Consider the following 17840-nt stretch of genomic DNA (forward strand, 5'->3'; position numbering starts at 1 on the left):
TGTAAAATCTGATGCTCTGAATCCAACGCGTTCTACCGAAGCGCTTTGACTAAGCAGCCACCATTACCTTACTTTTCCAATTTTAGCAATCTTTAAGTGGGCGTTTCTCAATACCACTATTTCAGAACTTTGAGTTTCCAACATGCATAACTCAGGTATGAAAAGAGGTATTGCAAACTAAGCATATCAATGCATAGGCAATTCTTTGCTCTATCATCTGGTATTTAACTCTCAACAATTGTAGCCTGCTCCAATACGGCCTTTTTCCCAGAGCCTGTCACAATATGTAGCGGCATTTATTGTATGCATGTGTGTATGCGTGTGTGTATTTTGGTGCTACTAAATACACATGCACTAGCATTGTAGACCAATGATACAATGATAATGTGTATTTTGGCTATGCTTCACTTTCCCTTTCTCATTTCTACAGGATGGCACTGTTATTATAAGTTCACCATATCATCAAACACTATAATATACCATGGACCCTACAATAATTATAACTGTATACAATTCATGATCACATTATGTCATCATTGAAAGTTCTCTATTCATCAAAAAGTTCTCTTTGCATATAAAAATAATTATTATACATGTATGATGATGACAATCAACAAAATAAAAATTAATGACTATAATTGCAAGTTTATAATTATTGTTGAAGTTGGTTCGCTAACTAGTAAGTGTTCATAAATGTCCTCTCGATATTGTTGGCTAGGGTCCCTCCCTCAACCCCACGGCCTCTCAAAGCCTCCACCATGACCGACCAGCTCGGAGATCCCTTCTTGAACCACGCCTCCAGCATTGCAACAAAACACTCGTCCACACGATCGTTGTGAGACACTCGTATACTCTGCATAAAAACGAGAAACAAATTAATGAAGAGAGTATAATTATTATAGCTGGTTATAATTATTATAATTATATAACTAGCTATAATACTGATACTCGGTGCTTCACATGCAAAGAGGTGTCTGTTTGCATGGTACTCATTCACACCGTGTGATTCCTTCTCTTTTAAATAGCAAACGACAAAAAACAAAATTAATTTGAAGTGCAATTTAACAGTGTGTCATACAGGATTTTGAAATAGAGGGGGGAAAACAAAACATTTTGCTTAAAAAAAGATCAACTGTTATTTCAATACCCTAGCTGTTATACTCAGTTAGTGCCTGGAAAATTATTATCTTAGGTGAATCTGCATGCATGGTGGGGTTTGGAGTTGCCTTTGCATCTGGTACCTGCACTGACATGAATGCAGGACTTTGAGCCAGAGGGGGATATCCCCTTTCCCCTCCCCCGTATGACATCCTGAATTAGCTAGAACCCCCTGATCAATTCACCTAACACAGTCTATAACAAATTCTAATACAGTTGATTTGGATAATATACTTCACACAACCCAAGCATGCATGCAATACTTATGCAATACTTACATCAATAGTTCCACTGTCCACATCCAAGTTAATGGCCAGGTGGTACCACTTTGCACGAGCATCCCAAGTAGCATCTTTGACAGTCTTGAGAGTTAAGTCACCACCTGTAGCTGTGGCCTCACCTGGACAAAGGGGGAAAGTGGTTTGGTAATGAAAAACTAGTAGCAAAATGTAACAGCCAGAACATGTAAGGAATACTTATACAATGTACTGTTGTCAAAACAGACGTGGCTATAGGTATGATGTATGTACGTATCTTGTAAATAATTGAGGTGAAATAGGCACATTAACTCACTGTTGTCAAAACAAACTTAATGTGACTTATCTTCTATATATTAATTATTATGCTCACTAAATTTGCATATATACCGTACATCTATATAGAATACTTCTACTGTAGAATCATGACAGCCATTGTCAATACTTACTGATACTTCTCAAGCAGTGGTACACTTTGAAGCAGAGCTGCTTGTTCTTGGATACTTCACAAGTGTAGAACCCATCGCAATGATCCCTCGTCACTTTGTCCACAGTGAGCTCGTTATCTGATCCACCCGTCACCTTATTGCCTTTCCTGGTCCACTTGAAGGAGAGGTCATCAGGGTCAGCAAATGGCAGGGCTTTCAGAACAGCTGCCTCATTCAATTTAACTTCCTGCATGTGGGAAATGATCTGATTCACAACACATTGAATATGTATAAACCCACATGACGTAAAAGAACTTTTTATGCTACGTATGCATTTACTAACACATAATAAAAAAATAATGCTCGGTAATTAATTATACCTTTGCAAACCAACATTCCTGATGTGGTGGCAGAGAACACGATCATCCCCACACTGAAAGAAAGGACTGCGGCCCTCCATCAACTTGCACAAACTCGTTCCTTCAGCGTTCTGATGCTTTGGGCACTGACAATTGAATGCAATAATCGGCTCGATCTTTTTGCTAATTCCACTCATCACATACAGGACGGTAGTCAGCACATAGGAGCAGAGATCATGCATGTCGCAATCATCTTTTTTGGTGATTCGAATCTCGTAACAGTCGGCGTGGGCTACCAGCGTGATGTGGTGTTTGGCACTATTGACATTGAAAGAGACCAGATTTCTCATGACACGAGATTCTCGCAGATTCCATTTCAGCCCCAAAATTCATTTTTGTCCCTCGGAAACCAATTTGCTGATCATGGCACAGAAGACACCAATGGGCACATAGCCAGACTCGAAGGTGATCTTGATTGGAGAGGGTGTGTTGGAGTCGATGGCTGGAGTATTTAAAAGCTCTTCCTTTGAGGCACACTCGAGGATAGCTGGCATGAAGTAGACTGGCTGGGGACCTTTACCAACTATGGGTGCAAGGAGACTGACATGCTCAAGCAACTTCACAAGCTTGTCGACCGGGATCAATTCACCTTCTTTCACTTTTGTCTCGTTTGACTTGGAACAGCAGAGTTTAATCGTAGCAATCGAGAATTGCCCGAATTCTTGCCACTTATTGATCTCGTCAGCGGTGAAACGATACTTCCTATCACATGAGTGTAGAGATAGAAGAGATTCGACAAAAAGGAGACTGATGCTGTTGAAGACAACATTGGGGCTGCAGATGACACGGTTTTTGAAGTAAGACTCCTTGTCCTTGATGTCAGGGTAGTAGAGAAGGGCCCCCACACACTGGTGCAAATACCAAATAGTGAACTTCACCTCCTCTTCATCCATCTGCAATGCTTTGCCGATCTGAATACACTCTTCCATCGTCGCAATTTCAAATTCTTTTCTCAGAATGACACCAAAAAGGAGCTGTACTGGGCGAATCGGGAGTTTGGCAGCTTTGAAACGTGAGTCAAACACTGTTTGAAGGTGTTCACGAATCGGATCAATGTCAGTATCTTTGCCATTGAAATTATCAACGGAGAAGAATTGATTATCATCTGGGTGGCTGATGACTTCACCAAATTTTGAGGTAATGGTGGATAAAGCTTCGTGCTTCTCTTGAACTTTTTTCTGCAACAGCTTTTTAGTGTTGGCTTGAATGGCAGAATCGGTGCTCAACTTATCAACTGCACTTGCTAGCTTGGAGAGGGTTTCGTTACATTGCTTCATCTGGAGCAAAAGTTGAATAGCTTTGGGTGTGCTCTGTTTCAATTTCTTTTCGATTTCAGGAGGAAGAGTTTTCTCGAGAACTTGCACTTGCAATTCGGTATCCTCTTGTGGTGTGGTTGGTTTCTCTGCTGTTTTTCAGTGGTAGACTTTGCTTTCACCAGGTCTTTTGAAAAGGAATGTAATTCAAGTTGCTTGCCAACCTCTGCCTCTAATTCGGAAAAGATCTCCTCCACCTTCTGCTCAGATTCGACTTCTTGCTGCACCTCCAGAATCAGCTGTATTGCAGCTCTCAGGGTGTTTTCGTCAAGACCCGGATAATCCCCCTTGAGCTTTGCCTGAACAACTTCTGCCTTGGCTTGAATTTCTAACTTGTCTTGGTAAGTGCCCACTAGACTCACGACAGCTTGAAGATCTCGGAAATGTTCAACTTTATCGGCAATCTCGGAATCAAGATCCGAATCAACTGTGACGTGATGGCTGATGGCTGAAAGAATTTAGGAGAGGATCTCTCGAATCGTATACTTTGCTTGGTAGGGGGTGATTTTGTCTTGGTCACGTTCGTAGGAAACTTCATAAAGCTCGTCGAGATTTTTATCGAGAGGGAAGAAAGCGAGAAACATCCCAGGGCCTTTGCTCAAAAATGGAAGCATCTCTAAAAAGGCAGGCTGTCCACCTATGTCAATGATGTTGAGCAAAACTTTGCCTACCAACTGTTCCATGTAATTGCCGCGCTTGACAATATCTCGAAGATTTTCAATAATCTTGTCGACTTTGGTTTCTGGAGCCTTTAGTTTGGCTGGCTGGCTTGATCCTTCCTGAGGAACTTGTTTTGCTTCAGAATCTTCATTTGGCTTTGAATCATCAATGGGATCATTCGTTGGATCAGCAGATTCGACTACTGTGGAAATGGCAGTATTCAGAACTTGCTGAAAGCCAATCAAGTAAGCAAAAATCAGTTGTGCTTCCTTGTCAATATCTGTGGAGGCTTTGAGAATCAATTTGGAGTCACTTGACACAGCCAGGACTTGAGTACACTCGGCAAGAAGAGTGCTGCAGCGTTTTCTGTCTTGTGGTGGGATTGATGCCAGGTTAAGTAGGTGACCCAGCAGACGTTTTCGGAAGGTGGTTTTGCCGAGCCCTGAAAGGCCGATTAGGTACAGTTTAAGGCAGCGGAGGTTGATGGTGTTCTTCTTATCTGTCAGCAGCTCGTTCAGCTTGTGTTCGTATTTCAACTGCTCTTTAACAGAGGCTGAAAGTGAAAGGTATACATATTATAAGTTTACAAGTGATTTATTAATGAAAGCACCGCAGGTGCTGATGCCTCGGTGGAGGCGCCAAAGCTTTATGGTAATGAAGCTACAGTAGTATAGTTAAATAATAGCGGATAATTTTCAGGCGGGGAGGGGGCAAAATATTTGTGGTTAAGCAATATTTAGTCACTTTGTGGATAATACTTTCGTGGTTGCTGCTTGCACTGCAGGTAAAGGTAGGCAAGGTCGCTTCATTCGTGGATAAAATATTCGTGGTCAGAGGTTAAACCATAAAAACTATGAATATTTTGCGCCATGAAAATTACCTGCTATACAGTACACACATGTACAGTTCATTACATGCAGGGAAGAGCAAAAAAAGAGTGGGAAATCATGTTGAAAAGGATGCCGAAAGTTCAAAGTCCATAATTATTAATGAAAACCTAAAATTAATGGAAACAGTGTGACTTTGTAGCTCTTTTCTCATTCTTGCAGCTACCAATAGCTATAGCGTTTTAGTGCAGAGCTAACTACTAAGTAGAATAGGCAACATATTTTGCTACGCAAGAGTGTGAATAGTTTCCAACAGCCTTTAAAGTAGCCATAACTCGAGAACGCAGTTTTATTTTGCATTGTAATCCAAGAAAATGAATAGCATACTCATAGTTGAAGAAATGAGCTATGAACTTACAGTGTAAGAGTTTGTTGCGCTTTCTATGGCTCCTGTCTTAATGTAACACTTATAGTAGATACTAAGATTGATAAACTAGTAGAAAATGCCTCTTGGAGAGACTCCAGAAGAGATAAACACAAAGAAAAGTAAAATAGCGCTGACGGTGCATAAAATACCTGCTGAGTCAACACAAATATCATGTGGGCGTGACATCCTGTCATGCTGCAGGAATGCAATATGGGAGTAACTCGTTAGCAAAAGGTCAACCTATGTCGTACCTCCTCTGGAGAAGCCTGTATTAAGGTATATACATGTATGTTCGCAGTACATGCTTAGTCAGCGAAAAACGGTAAAGTGTATACCCTTGAAATATACCCGCTATACGGTATGTGATCAACTAGGTAAGTACCGAGTGATCAGAGGTCTCTCCAAAAATTGCATGCATCTTATAGGGCAGCCAAACCTCGACAAGTCATAACACTCTATGTGTACCAGTTTTACTACCGCATTAAGCATTACCACTATAATTATAGTCACTGCCATTAGTCACGCTACTCACCTGTTGTGTCCTTGCTTTCCTGTACTGAGGAGTCATCATTCTTGATGTACTTGTCCTCAATCTCATCAACAATGTCAGGATGGCCAATGCGTGGTGACCTTAGGGCTTTAACCAGCTCAGACCAGGTGGGGTTGGGTAAGGACTGGAGCCATACTTTAAGCATTGCAGTGAGGTGACCTTTTGTGGTATAGTGGTCGTTCCTAATATCCTGTAGAGTGAAAATTCATGAACGTTAAATGTTAATTTTGTACAATTTTTCCGTTGGTATAGTTTAAAAAAATGAATTAAGGCAACCCTCTAATTATTGGATGCTTGGACATTTCATCTTTACACTTTAGCACATTTATTATTATTATTATTTTTGAGTACATAATTAGTCATAGTCTAGCTGGAAATTAGCCACAATCACTTTCTTTACAATTTACACGGTACAGAGAGTCTTACAACACCTGAAGTTTGGTAATTATGAATCTTCAGGTGTTGTAAGACTCTCTGTATATACCATATTAAGGTGACTGTGACTAATTGTTCATGAAACCATAGAGAGTGCTAGGAAACTGCATGCCCTTCAATCACCTCTAGTGTGCTGTACTGTAGACCCAACGCAAGCCCCAGGTCGAACCAATTAACACGAGCGTCCCACAAGACAGCTCTCGCTTCTCCTAGTGTGAGGGACCCTGCATAGAAACACACAACAATCAATGACATCCACATTTATACAGTAGGTAAACGATTGAACCATGACACAATAGAATGTACATTACATGTATATAATGAAAGCACCGCGGGTGCTGGTGCCTCGGTGGAGGTGTCAAAGCTACATAACATAAAGCTACTAGTTATTAGCAATAGTTTTATACTGACACACATTATAATTATGAACAATTTTGCAATTTTGCTGCATGCATTAATTGTAAGGCAGAATCCAGAATCACAGAGAAACTCAAAGAGTGGGTAATGATCGACCATCATTGTTGTTAAAAAGGATAGATGCCAAAAAGTCCAAGTTTAAAATGGCTGCATTAGCAGAGCCTTGCCAGCTCTCTTCTGAGGCTGAGTTCTCGCTCTTGCAGCTACCAATAGCTAGCGTTCTAGTGCAGGGTAAGAGTGAAAAGAGCCGCAAACTGCACTTAGCTGTTTCATGCAGCCATTAATTTTATGGACTTCAAACTTTTGGTATCAATCAACAATCATGGTCAGTCATTTCCCATTTTTTGCTTCATGTTTGGTGACACCACCGAGGCATCAGCACCCGCGGTGCTTTCTAGTGTTGTAAAATTCCCATAGCCTCACGCATCGCCGACTTAGGCTTAGCTACAAAATTATGTCACTTCTGAGTATCTAACCTCAAGGTTTGAGATTGGATACCGCAGCGGGCTTAAATCACACCATGGAATTAAGGTATAATCCACCAATCGATGCATCATGTAGTGTAGAACTTACTATTAAGAGGTTGAACTCGACCCTGTTGCGGCTGCTCTCTTTCTGCAGAAAACAATGCATGATTAATAAAACTTTACACATAATAACGTATATCGTATAGCGGGGAAGTTTTGTTTGGTGTAAATTTTTGTATAAACTGCCCAATTTCGTATTTTAAGTATTCGTACAGCTCAGGATAGTGACGTTAAACGTATCGCGGTAGAATAATTTAATTTTCGTATGATGCTCTATCAGTGGTGTGTCTAACGAAGGGCTCAGGAGGCTTGAGCACCCCCTGGCCTCCTTAGACAACCAGGAGTCTAATCTAGCTATCAGTAATGGTCTAGCTAACTGAGCAGTTGTCTCGAATTCTCTTATGCAAATGAAAGTAGTTACTAGCGAAAATTTCCACCATATGAAAATAACCCGCTATACTGTATAATTATACATGTAGATCTATATAGGGTTATAAGTACATGTGGCCTCAAAATGCACAACATTAACATTCACCTCTAATTTCATCGATCCTCTTCCTCACAATCTCAGCGACGTCATCTCTATTGATGTCCTTGAGCCATCCCTCCAATTGTGTGAGAGAGCTCGTCGCTTTTGATGGGTCTAATATTCTCTTCTGCTCTAAGATTTTAAACAATTGTACACAAGTTGAAATTCGATCACGGTTTATGTCAAGCAATTTCCGTGGTATGCGATTCCTCAGATACCAAAAGTAGTCGCCATTTCCGACTCGATCTGAAACTTTGACCAGAAGTTCGTAGAAATAAAACTTTTCTAGGTCTGGGGACGGCTGGGATGCAACAGTGAATTGCGTTAGTTCTTCAATATGTCTCCTAGAATAGCCAGCTCCTGTCAGTAACCTCTTGAACACTGCAACAGCAGTACGTTCTTCTTCAAACACATCAAACACAGCCCTATAGATATCGCTAGTAATCTTCGATGGGTCTTTAATGATCTTGAATGAGATCGAGACCACAGATGATGCCAGTAGTTTCAGCTTCTCTAATTGATCAGTAGAGGCATTCTGGTCTATCTTGTTGAGAATTCCATTTAGATCTAGATCTGGATTCATTGTGCTGTCACTGGAAAAATGGTCCTGAAAAAAATTGTCCGGGGACGAATTTTTTCAATGAAAATTTCGGTCCGGGGACTGAAATTTTCAGAAAAAATTGGTCCCCCCCTGAAATAATCAGTCCGGCTAGACAAAAAGACGTCTCTGGACCAGGAGTGTATGTAGGGCAACCTAGGGTCCTCTCCACATCATATTACGACATACAGATACGCACATACCCATGTACAGGGATGCAGTCACATAATATTCAGAAACTATAGCAGCCTAGCTTGTCAGCCAGGTGTACTAGATAGAGCTGCATGCAGCATGTGAACCTTGAGGCCTCCACATTCTTAAGACCCAGTTTTCAACTGTTTCAAAAGAAAGATCTATTAACGATTGACAGTTTTACAGCTTGATAAAATAATGTTACTACTACTACATATAATTATAATGCCGAAGTTCTGTCCGGGAATAGATACAGATGGTACGGGTGCATGGTTCATAGTTTATGGACGGTTAACAGTTACATCTTAGTTCAAGACTGGTTTAGCACTGCACTGCATACAGTGCCAAACAGCTGATTTTTTGAGAAAAGCGGCAGGAACATTCACACAGGTGTCGTAATGATACCACTCCTTGCATGTGCTGCATTCCACCCAGTTTTCCATAGTTGCCATCTCTGGCATTCTGCATAGGCAGTACACGGGGTATGTATCGATTGACACAATTGAGTCAGGAGCACGACGATACTTGGAAATGGAAAAGGTAGTATTTGTTGCTTTTGAAAGCAAGAAAACAAGTGCTGCCTCATTTTATGTTGATTGTACTGGAAGCTTCCAGGTGAGTGGCCAAGAGCAAGAGCTGTTGCATTGGCTATAGCCACAGTCACATCCTCCTGCCTGAATGTGCACGTTCATGAAGTTTAGAGTGATTTCTTTCGCCTCCGTATGCAACAAAGTTGCAATCTGAGCTTTGACTCCCGTGCTAACAGAACGATACATACTGTCATACACGTTAACCACTGGGTGAAGAGTGCCGATAGTAGAGACTGTGAGCCAATGGCCATGGTGATTGTTTACGACCTGTACGAACTCCCCACTTTCAACCTCGTATGAGAAGACAATACCTTTGATAACATCCTGCAAGCCAGGAACTGCTGGAAACGCTCTTTTGAGAAGCTGTTGTGCTGCGTTTATCAGATTGTCTGTCAACCATCCAAGTGGATTTAGTAGAACTTCCCTGTCATAGACAGTTAGACGAAGCTCAGGTATCCAATACAGGATTTTAGTGGCTTTTGGTGTACACGTATCCACATCAATGACGTTCTTCTTTGATCGCTCAATGACTGCTTGAGGTATTTTGGCCTGCCTACGATTAAACATCCTCTTCTGATGAGTCGGCTTGAAGGAGGGTGTGATGCAAGGGGTCTTAATCAATTTCAGGGGTGCGCCACGAGGGGTTTGAATCGATTTCACACGAGGGGCCTCACTTGATTTCAAAGGAGGGGTCTTCAAGCTTGGGGTCTTAATCGATTTCACACGAGGAGTCTGAATCGATTTCAGGGGTGTGACACGAGGGGTCTTCAGGGGTGCGACACGGGGGGTCTCACTTGATTTCAAGGAAGGGGTCTGAATCAATTTCAGGGGTGTGACACGAGAGGACAGACGAGAAGTTGCCAGAGAGAGAATACGTCTCTTCTTGATTTCACCCTGAACTGTTGGAGTTTGAGATTTGGGTTGTTTGGGTGTGCTGCAAAACTGAGGTTGCGGTGTTTTGGATATCATTTGGCTAAGAGATAGCGGTGGTGACGGTAGCAATTTTTCATCCTGATCAATAAATGAGAATGATGGTTCATCTGACTGAAACAAGCCACTTGTACCATTGTGTGCTATTGGTGACAAACAATCTTGGGACTGATTAGTGGGACGGATAGAGTCATCATGGGGGTGTAATTGAGCAATGTTCAAATGAGCGAAATCATGATGAGAGTCCAGACAAGTATTGTCCAATTGAGCGAAGTCCACCTTAGGGGAGTCCTCATCATGAGGGGGGTGTAATTCAGCAAAGTCCAAACGAGCAGATTCCAGGTGAGCGGAGTCCTCAAGAGGGGATTCCAGGAGAGCAGAGTCCTCAAGAGGAGATTCCAGGTGAGCGGAGGTTGTGTGAGCGGAGCCTTCAAGAGGGGATTCCAGGTGAGCAGAGGTCATGTGAGCAGAGTCCTCAGGAGGAGAGTGAGCAGAGTCCATTAATCCAGAATCGCAAGTAGGTGGATCATTGTACGGCTTGAGATGGGGTCCTGACACTAGTACTGTCTTTGATCTATCGCTTATCTCATATGCACCTCGTGGTTTAACAGAGATGATTTTGTAAGGGCCAGTGTACCTCTTCTTCAGCTTCCCACCTTTTGTCTTTTTGCGAGTATGATTTAGTTTCAGGACTAATTGACCAACCATATATCTCTCAGGCTGTGCATGTTTCTTATCATACAGTTCCTTCTGTTTCTTTTGGGCGGCAAGAATATTGGTTTTTGCTTGGCTCAGTCGTACATGATTGTGTTCACGAGTACGTGTAACATCCAGATTGGGCATTTGCTGCTGATACTCGCAAGCAGCTTGGTCAGGAGAAATGCTTGAGACTTCTACATCAATGGGAAGAGTAGCTTGACGATTGAACATGAGTTCAAAAGGAGTAAACTTCGTTGAATTATGACGAGAGGTATTGTATGCGAAAACACATGTGTCCAGGTAGCTACTCCAGTCTTCACGCTTGTTGGACACAAACTTCACTAGCATGTTTTGCAATGTCTGATTGAAACGCTCGTCCAAGCCGTTAGTCTAGAAAATAATATTATAGTTGAAAATACATTTTAAGTATAGGATATACCAGGAGGATATGCACCTATATATCCTCCGCTATACCGTGATTACTTCGAGGCATAGCCAAGGGGTATATAACCATGATATAGCGGAGAATATGATTATGTGTATATCCTCCGAGTACAAGTGCGATATAATAATAGTTTTAAAACTGTAGTGCATACCTGAGGGTGGTAAGGAGTTGTAAGGCGACGCTGGATCCCCAGGAGAGAACAGAGACTAGTGTCTAAATCATTGTTGAATTCACGTCCTTGATCTGAGAGAATTACCCGAGGCAGACCCATTCTCATAAATACCTGAGAAGGAAAAGTGTGTGATCATTATTTATTGCCCATGTGTGCGTGCATGCAGTGGGTGCATTGTGTATGTGTGTGGCATTCATACATAATTTATACCTTGAACAATGATGTTGCTACTGATGATGCACTCTTGTCAGGTGTAGGAATAGCTTCTACCCACTTGGTAAAGTCATCGCTCATGGTTAAGATGTAGCGGGAACCATCGTTAGCAGTTGGAGAGAGAGGACCAACAAAATCAATTCCTAGCATGTACCAAGGAAACTGCACACGGATGGGGTGAAGTTCGGGCCTGCCAGTAGTTAGCTTTCGATTAACTCGCTGGCAAATGTCACAAGTAGACACCTATAAAATAAACACATAAATATTGAGGGAAGGTGTTCCTGTTTGAGACTTTGTATACATGTAGGTGTAACAATAATACAGAACCAAGTTGACATCCCAATAATTATAGGTATTGAATTTGACTATTATGTGCACTAAAATACAAGGACAGATATAAGCAAATCTACTAACCATTTCTTTCACGTCCTTTACCATGCCATGCCACATGTAACGCTCCTTAATTCGGGCAAGTGTGCGAGTCACCCCCATATGTCCAGATGTTTCATCAACATGGCAAGCGAACAGTATTTTCTTTCTCTCTCTTTGGTTGATAATGTATCGGATCAACACATCATCCTAAAATATCGAGAAGGCAATAATAATTATATAGGAGCTATAATACCAGACTGAGAATCGAACATAGATGACGCGTTATATATACCTAGAGATGGCCACTCCTGTAATGATTGTAATTTCAACTACATTACAGATACACCAACTCACTCTGTCCTTTCTCTTGTGTTTGTACATCAAGTCACCATTGTTCACTACAAACTGCTTGGCCTTTCTTCTGATGACCCTTTTTCTTCCCTCTTTACAGTCATCAGGGTACTCCTTGGTGGTGACATAGTGGAATACCTCTTCTATCAGCTCTTCCTCCCCTGTGTGTAGCTCAAGCTCCATAAGAACAAACTTTTCAGCTGCATCAAAAGCTGTGCATGCATGCATTGTAGCCACGTGGAACAGGCAACTCATTGCGCAGCTCAGGACTACTTTTTTCGAGGGCGGACCAACATTATCAGCTAAAATTGGTCCGGGGGACCGAAAATTTCAGTCCGGGGACTGAAATTATCGGCGGACCAAAATTTTCGTGACAGTGCTTTCGATCCTCTGAGGTAGATGGGCGTGCCCGTCTACCTCCTACCTCTGAGGCTCTTCTGCTTGGAAACCAATGATGCAAGGGGGTTTCCCTGGGAAAGTCCCAGAATCAGCTACCAAAAAGATACCTTCTATAATTATGGTAGATCCATAGATAGCCTCGAATCCAGGCCCCTCGTACTTACCTATCAAAGACACCACAAACTAGCCATCTCATCCATGAGTCCAGGGCGACGGGATTCCAACTCAGAGCGTCGTACAGGTGTTGGAATAGAGGGTAAGTCAGTGCATCTTTTTTTACGGTGGGATTCTACTGGATATACGATATCCCTCTAAAAATATATGTTATGCTCATTCATGTCTTGCTCTGAAGTTGGCCCCCTGTTCCCCCTGTTCCTACTCCACTGGTAGTTAGATGTGTACTGCATGCGCGCTCATAGATCTATGAACGTGCAATTTTTTTATGAGTTAATAATAATTATGATCTGATAGCAGAAGCCGACGTGTAGACTTCTGCTAGCTAGGTAATTAGAATAGGAGGGCTATAATCATACGAACTTATGTATAATAATTATAAAATCACTATTAGTCAAAAGAGTGTCATTTCCGTAAGGTCTCTGTTTGTCATACCTTTATGGTATTATATTGTGTACTTAACACAGGTCCCTAATACCTTATCGTAATGAGTGGCCGCATTTAATTATGTGTAGTATTTGCATTTCAATACTCTTATTGCATAATCCACAAGGTCAGTGCACTGAGGAAGATAATGGTGTGCCTATCTGCCAACCTTCTAATCGTACTGGATTGCTTCAACGTCCGACGCCACACTTGTCTGTGTTTCAGAGGCTCCAAAATCAACTCAAATCACATCCCCGATTGTTTACAACATGTTAATTTTGCACTATTGTTGGATTCTTGATCATCGTTGCCTGTGTTGTTGTTCCTGTTGTCATAGCTCCATGTAGGGACTACTCCACTAGAGGATATCTTCAGTCATGGTACTATTCTGTTTTCCCTCAACATTGGCACTTCTTGTCACTCGGATTTATTTGCACAAGAAATTAGCTCGACTCAAGATGACTCCACCGTGCAGGAACTTTGACTCTATAGCAGAAAATGTGAAGATGTCCATAAGCATCGGGAAACTGTCAATGATTCGCGGTATGGCTACACAAACTTCACTCGGTCATTGGGTATCTACTAGAAACAGTATTTTTCTTAAAACTCGAATGTATCTGTTTCCATTAATGCGTTAACACCTCTTGGTAGGAGTAGTGAAGCGATTGTATGTATTTTTGATAACCAAGAACATTTTCAAGACTTCATAACTGATGAGGAGTACTGGAAGAAGCACATTCAGTATGCTGTGTACTGCAACAATACAATGGTCAGTACAGATACACCTACAATAACATGGGCAAGCGCTTTTAATTTCAACTTAAAGCAGGGGACATGGTATGCAACTTGCATTGTTCAGAGGATTTAAAATTGATGGTTGAATATGTTTGATGGATCGAACTAAATTAATGCCTATCCACCCATCCATGTACTGTTGACCTTTTACAGTACACACAGTAATATCGCAGTACATTTACCGCCCACTCACATGCACAATTAATGTTGCATCCTTTCTTCAATTGTCCTCCCACACAGTCTCTAGTGCTCTCTACCCACTGCCTTACACATGCTTTTATGTGTCTATAGCAACCCACTGTACCCACTGCACTCTTTACCACAGGTGTACAATGGCTCCCTGGACACACTGACCCAAAGGCACCCATTCACATTGTGTCAGGATCAGCCGTGAGTTGACCGTAGAGTCCATGCAGCTCCAATAGAGATGAGGACACTAGCAATTGTCATAAGTTATAATTGGCATGCAAAGTTGAGCTCTATAATAATATTTTGTACAATAGACTGTTGACTAGCTGACTCAGGCTAGGCACAAGTAAGAACGTTTGGCCCTGCTGGTAATAATGTTATTATTGCTGTCAAATGTTATATTCTCCCACTCAGGGTTGCCGTGAGAGACACTCTGGGTTCCAAAGTGAGGACTACGGCTACAATAGGATTACAGTGTCATGCACAGTGGAGCAGATCAGTGCCGATCAGGTGGGTGGAGCTAACATGTACTGAGGGTACGTGGCTGCATCAGGTGATAATGTCAATGAGCCTTTCAGCCAGACACTGAGTTAGTGGGTACAGGGGACAATAATTAACATCATGTACTAGCCGTTGTAGCGTTGTAGCATTATAGAACCTGCATGTACCAATGTGCATTCCTTATCACTATTCAGCTCTGCCCCTTCAGAGTTAGTGCACTGTACAATATGTAGCAGCATTTATTGTGTGTGGGTGTGGGTGTGTGTGTGTGTGCGTGTGCGTGTGCGTGTGCGTGTGCGTGTGCGTGTGCGTGTGTGTGCATGCGTGCGTGCTACTAAATACACATACACTAGCATTGTAGACCAATGATAATGTGTATTTTGCCTATATAATTATACACTTCACTTTCTCTTTCTCGTTTCTACAGGATGGCACTGTTATTACAAGTTCACTATTATATCACCAAACACTAAACCATGCATGGACCCTACTATAATTCTCATTTATTATGTCATCATTGAAAGTTCTCTGTTCATCAAAAAGTTCTCGAATCCAGTGTTGTATGATGAGTACGACCTACCCTTGCATATAAAAATATAATTATTATAATTATACATGCATGCATGTATGATGATGATGACAATCAACAAAATAAAAATAACTAATTGGACAAGTTTATAATTATTGTGGAAGTTTGTTCGCTAACTAGTAAGTGTTCATAAATGTTCTCTCGATATTGTTGGCTAGGGTCCCTCCCTCCACCCCACGGCCTCTCAAAGCCTCCACCATGACCGACCAGCTCGGAGATCCCTTCTTGAACCACGCCTCCAGCATTGCAACAAAACACTTCTCCGTGTTATTGTAGTTAGTCTCTCTGATACTCTGCATAAACAACGAGGTATATATAGAAGATACTATATAGGGTTGATACTATATAGAGAGCAATTAGCTATAATTATTAGTTATAATGGCTGCATGTTAGGTAATTACAGACCCCCCCTGATCAATTCACTAAGACAGACTATACTAAATTTAATACAGTTGATTTGGATAATATACTTCACACAACCCAAGCATGCATGCAATACTTACATCAATAGTTCCATAGTCCACATCCAAGTTAATGGCCAGGTGGTACCACTTTGCACGAGCATCCCAAGTAGCATCTTTGACAGTCTTGAGAGATATGTCACCACCTGTAGCTGTGGCCTCACCTGGACAAAGGGGAACTTGGTTTGGTAATGAAAAACAAGTAGCAAAATGCAACAGCCAGAACATGTAAGGAATACTTATACAGTGTACTGTTGTCAAAACAGACGTGGCTATAGGTATAATGTACGTACGTATCTTGTAAATAATTGAGGTGAAATAGGCACATTAACTCACTGTTGTCAAATGTGACTTATCTTCTAATTATTATACACACTAAATTTGCATATACCGTACATCTATAGAATACTACTAGAATCATGACAGCCATTATCAATACTTACTGATACTTCTCAAGCAGTGGTGCACTTTAAAAGAGAGCTGCTTGTTCTTGGATACTTCACAAGTGTAGAACCCATCGCAATGATCCCTCGTCACTTTATCCACAGTGAGCTCGTTATCTGATCCACCCGCCACCTTATTGCCTTTCCTGGTCCACTTGAAGGAGAGGTCAGCTGGGTCAGCAAATGGCAGAGCTTTCAGAACAGCTGCCTCATTCAATTTAACTTCCTGCATGTGGGAAATGATCTGATTCACAACACATTGAATATGTATATAACCCTATAACCCACATGACGTAAAAGAACTTTTTTCATGCTACATATGCAAAAATAATGTTCGATCATAATTGTAATTAATCATACCTTTGCAAACCAACATTCCTGATGTGGTGGCAGAGAAACACAATCATCCCCACACTGAAAGAAAGGACTGCGACCCTCCATCAACTTGCACAAACTCGTTTCTTCAGCGTTTTGATGCTTTGGGCACTGACAATCGAATGCAATAATCGGCTCGATTTTCTTGCTAATTCCACTCATCACATACAGGACGGTAGTCAGCACATAGGAGCAGAGATCATGCATGTCACAATCATCTTTTCTGGTGATTCGAGTCTCGTAACAGTCGGCGTGGGCTACCAGTGTGATGTGGTGTTTGGCGCTATCGACATTGAAAGAAACTAGATTTCTCATGACACGAGATTCTTGCAGATTCCATTCCATCCCCAAAATGTCATTTTGTCCCTCGGAAACCAATTTGCTGATCATGGCACAGAAGACACCAATGGGCACATAGCCAGACTTGAAGGTGATCTTGATTGGAGAGGACGTGTTGGAGTCGATGGCTGGAGCATTTGAAAGCTCATCCTTTGAGGCACATTCGAGGATAGCTGGCATGAAGTAGACTGGCTCTCGGCGACCTTTACCAACTATGGGTGCAAGGAGACTGACATGCTCAAGCAACTTCACAAGTTTGTCGACTGGGATCAAATCACCTTCCTTCACTTTTGCCTTGTTTGACTTGGAGCAGCAGCGTTTAATCATAGTAATCGAGAATTGCCCAAGTTCTTGCCACTTCTTGATATCGGCAGCGGTGAATTGAGACGACCAATCACATGAGTGTAGAGATAGAAGAGATTCGACAATCAGGAGACTGATGCTGTTGAAGACAACATTGGGACTGCAGATGACACGGTTTTTGAAGTAAGACTCCTTGTCCTTGATGTCAGGGTAGTAGAGAAGGGCCCCCACACACTTGTGCAAATACCAAATGGTGAACTTCACCTCCTCTTCATCCATCTTCAATGCTTTGCCGATCTGAATACACTCTTCCATCGTTGCAATTTCAAATTCTTTT

At 41.8% G+C, this 17840-nt stretch overlaps 4 protein-coding genes across 6 annotated transcripts in view; 1 reads left to right on the forward strand and 3 right to left on the reverse strand.

Annotated features, from left to right (window-relative positions):
• The window catches only part of LOC135335599 (uncharacterized), a 106798-nt gene that overhangs the window by 34813 nt on the left and 54145 nt on the right, over positions 1-17840 (reverse strand). The window contains exon 16 of the mRNA XM_064531137.1: positions 7465-7506. Coding sequence (XP_064387207.1) covers positions 7465-7506 — 42 coding nt within the window. The remainder of the gene's footprint in view (positions 1-7464; positions 7507-17840) is intronic.
• Positions 1-17840, forward strand: part of LOC135335609 (uncharacterized) — a 51759-nt gene that overhangs the window by 23300 nt on the left and 10619 nt on the right. The window contains exons 1-3 of one of the 3 annotated variants that reach the window (XR_010394546.1): positions 13028-13164; positions 13636-14277; positions 14629-14693. The exons of 1 other annotated variant lie outside the window; for it this stretch is intronic. The gene's annotated coding sequence lies outside the window, so the exon portion shown is untranslated. Of the gene's footprint in view, positions 1-13027; positions 13165-13635; positions 14278-14628; positions 14694-15420; positions 15438-17840 lie in introns of those variants that run through there. One more of the 3 variants, XM_064531166.1, reaches the window with a different exon arrangement.
• LOC135335605 (uncharacterized) lies at positions 713-4037 on the reverse strand. The gene is made up of 4 exons (XM_064531148.1): positions 2224-4037; positions 1865-2090; positions 1437-1558; positions 713-853 (listed from the first exon to the last, which is right to left on the reverse strand). The coding sequence occupies exon 1, from the start codon at positions 3537-3539 to the stop codon at positions 2592-2594; it is 948 nt and encodes a 315-aa protein (XP_064387218.1). The 5' UTR covers positions 3540-4037; the 3' UTR covers positions 713-853; positions 1437-1558; positions 1865-2090; positions 2224-2591.
• LOC135335604 (uncharacterized) lies at positions 15654-17818 on the reverse strand. The gene is made up of 4 exons (XM_064531147.1): positions 16847-17818; positions 16487-16712; positions 16086-16207; positions 15654-15875 (listed from the first exon to the last, which is right to left on the reverse strand). The coding sequence occupies exons 1-4, from the start codon at positions 17816-17818 to the stop codon at positions 15699-15701; spliced, it is 1497 nt and encodes a 498-aa protein (XP_064387217.1). The 3' UTR covers positions 15654-15698.

The sequence above is a fragment of the Halichondria panicea genome, chromosome 4 (genome assembly GCF_963675165.1).
Source record: "Halichondria panicea chromosome 4, odHalPani1.1, whole genome shotgun sequence".
Lineage (NCBI taxonomy): Eukaryota > Metazoa > Porifera > Demospongiae > Suberitida > Halichondriidae > Halichondria > Halichondria panicea.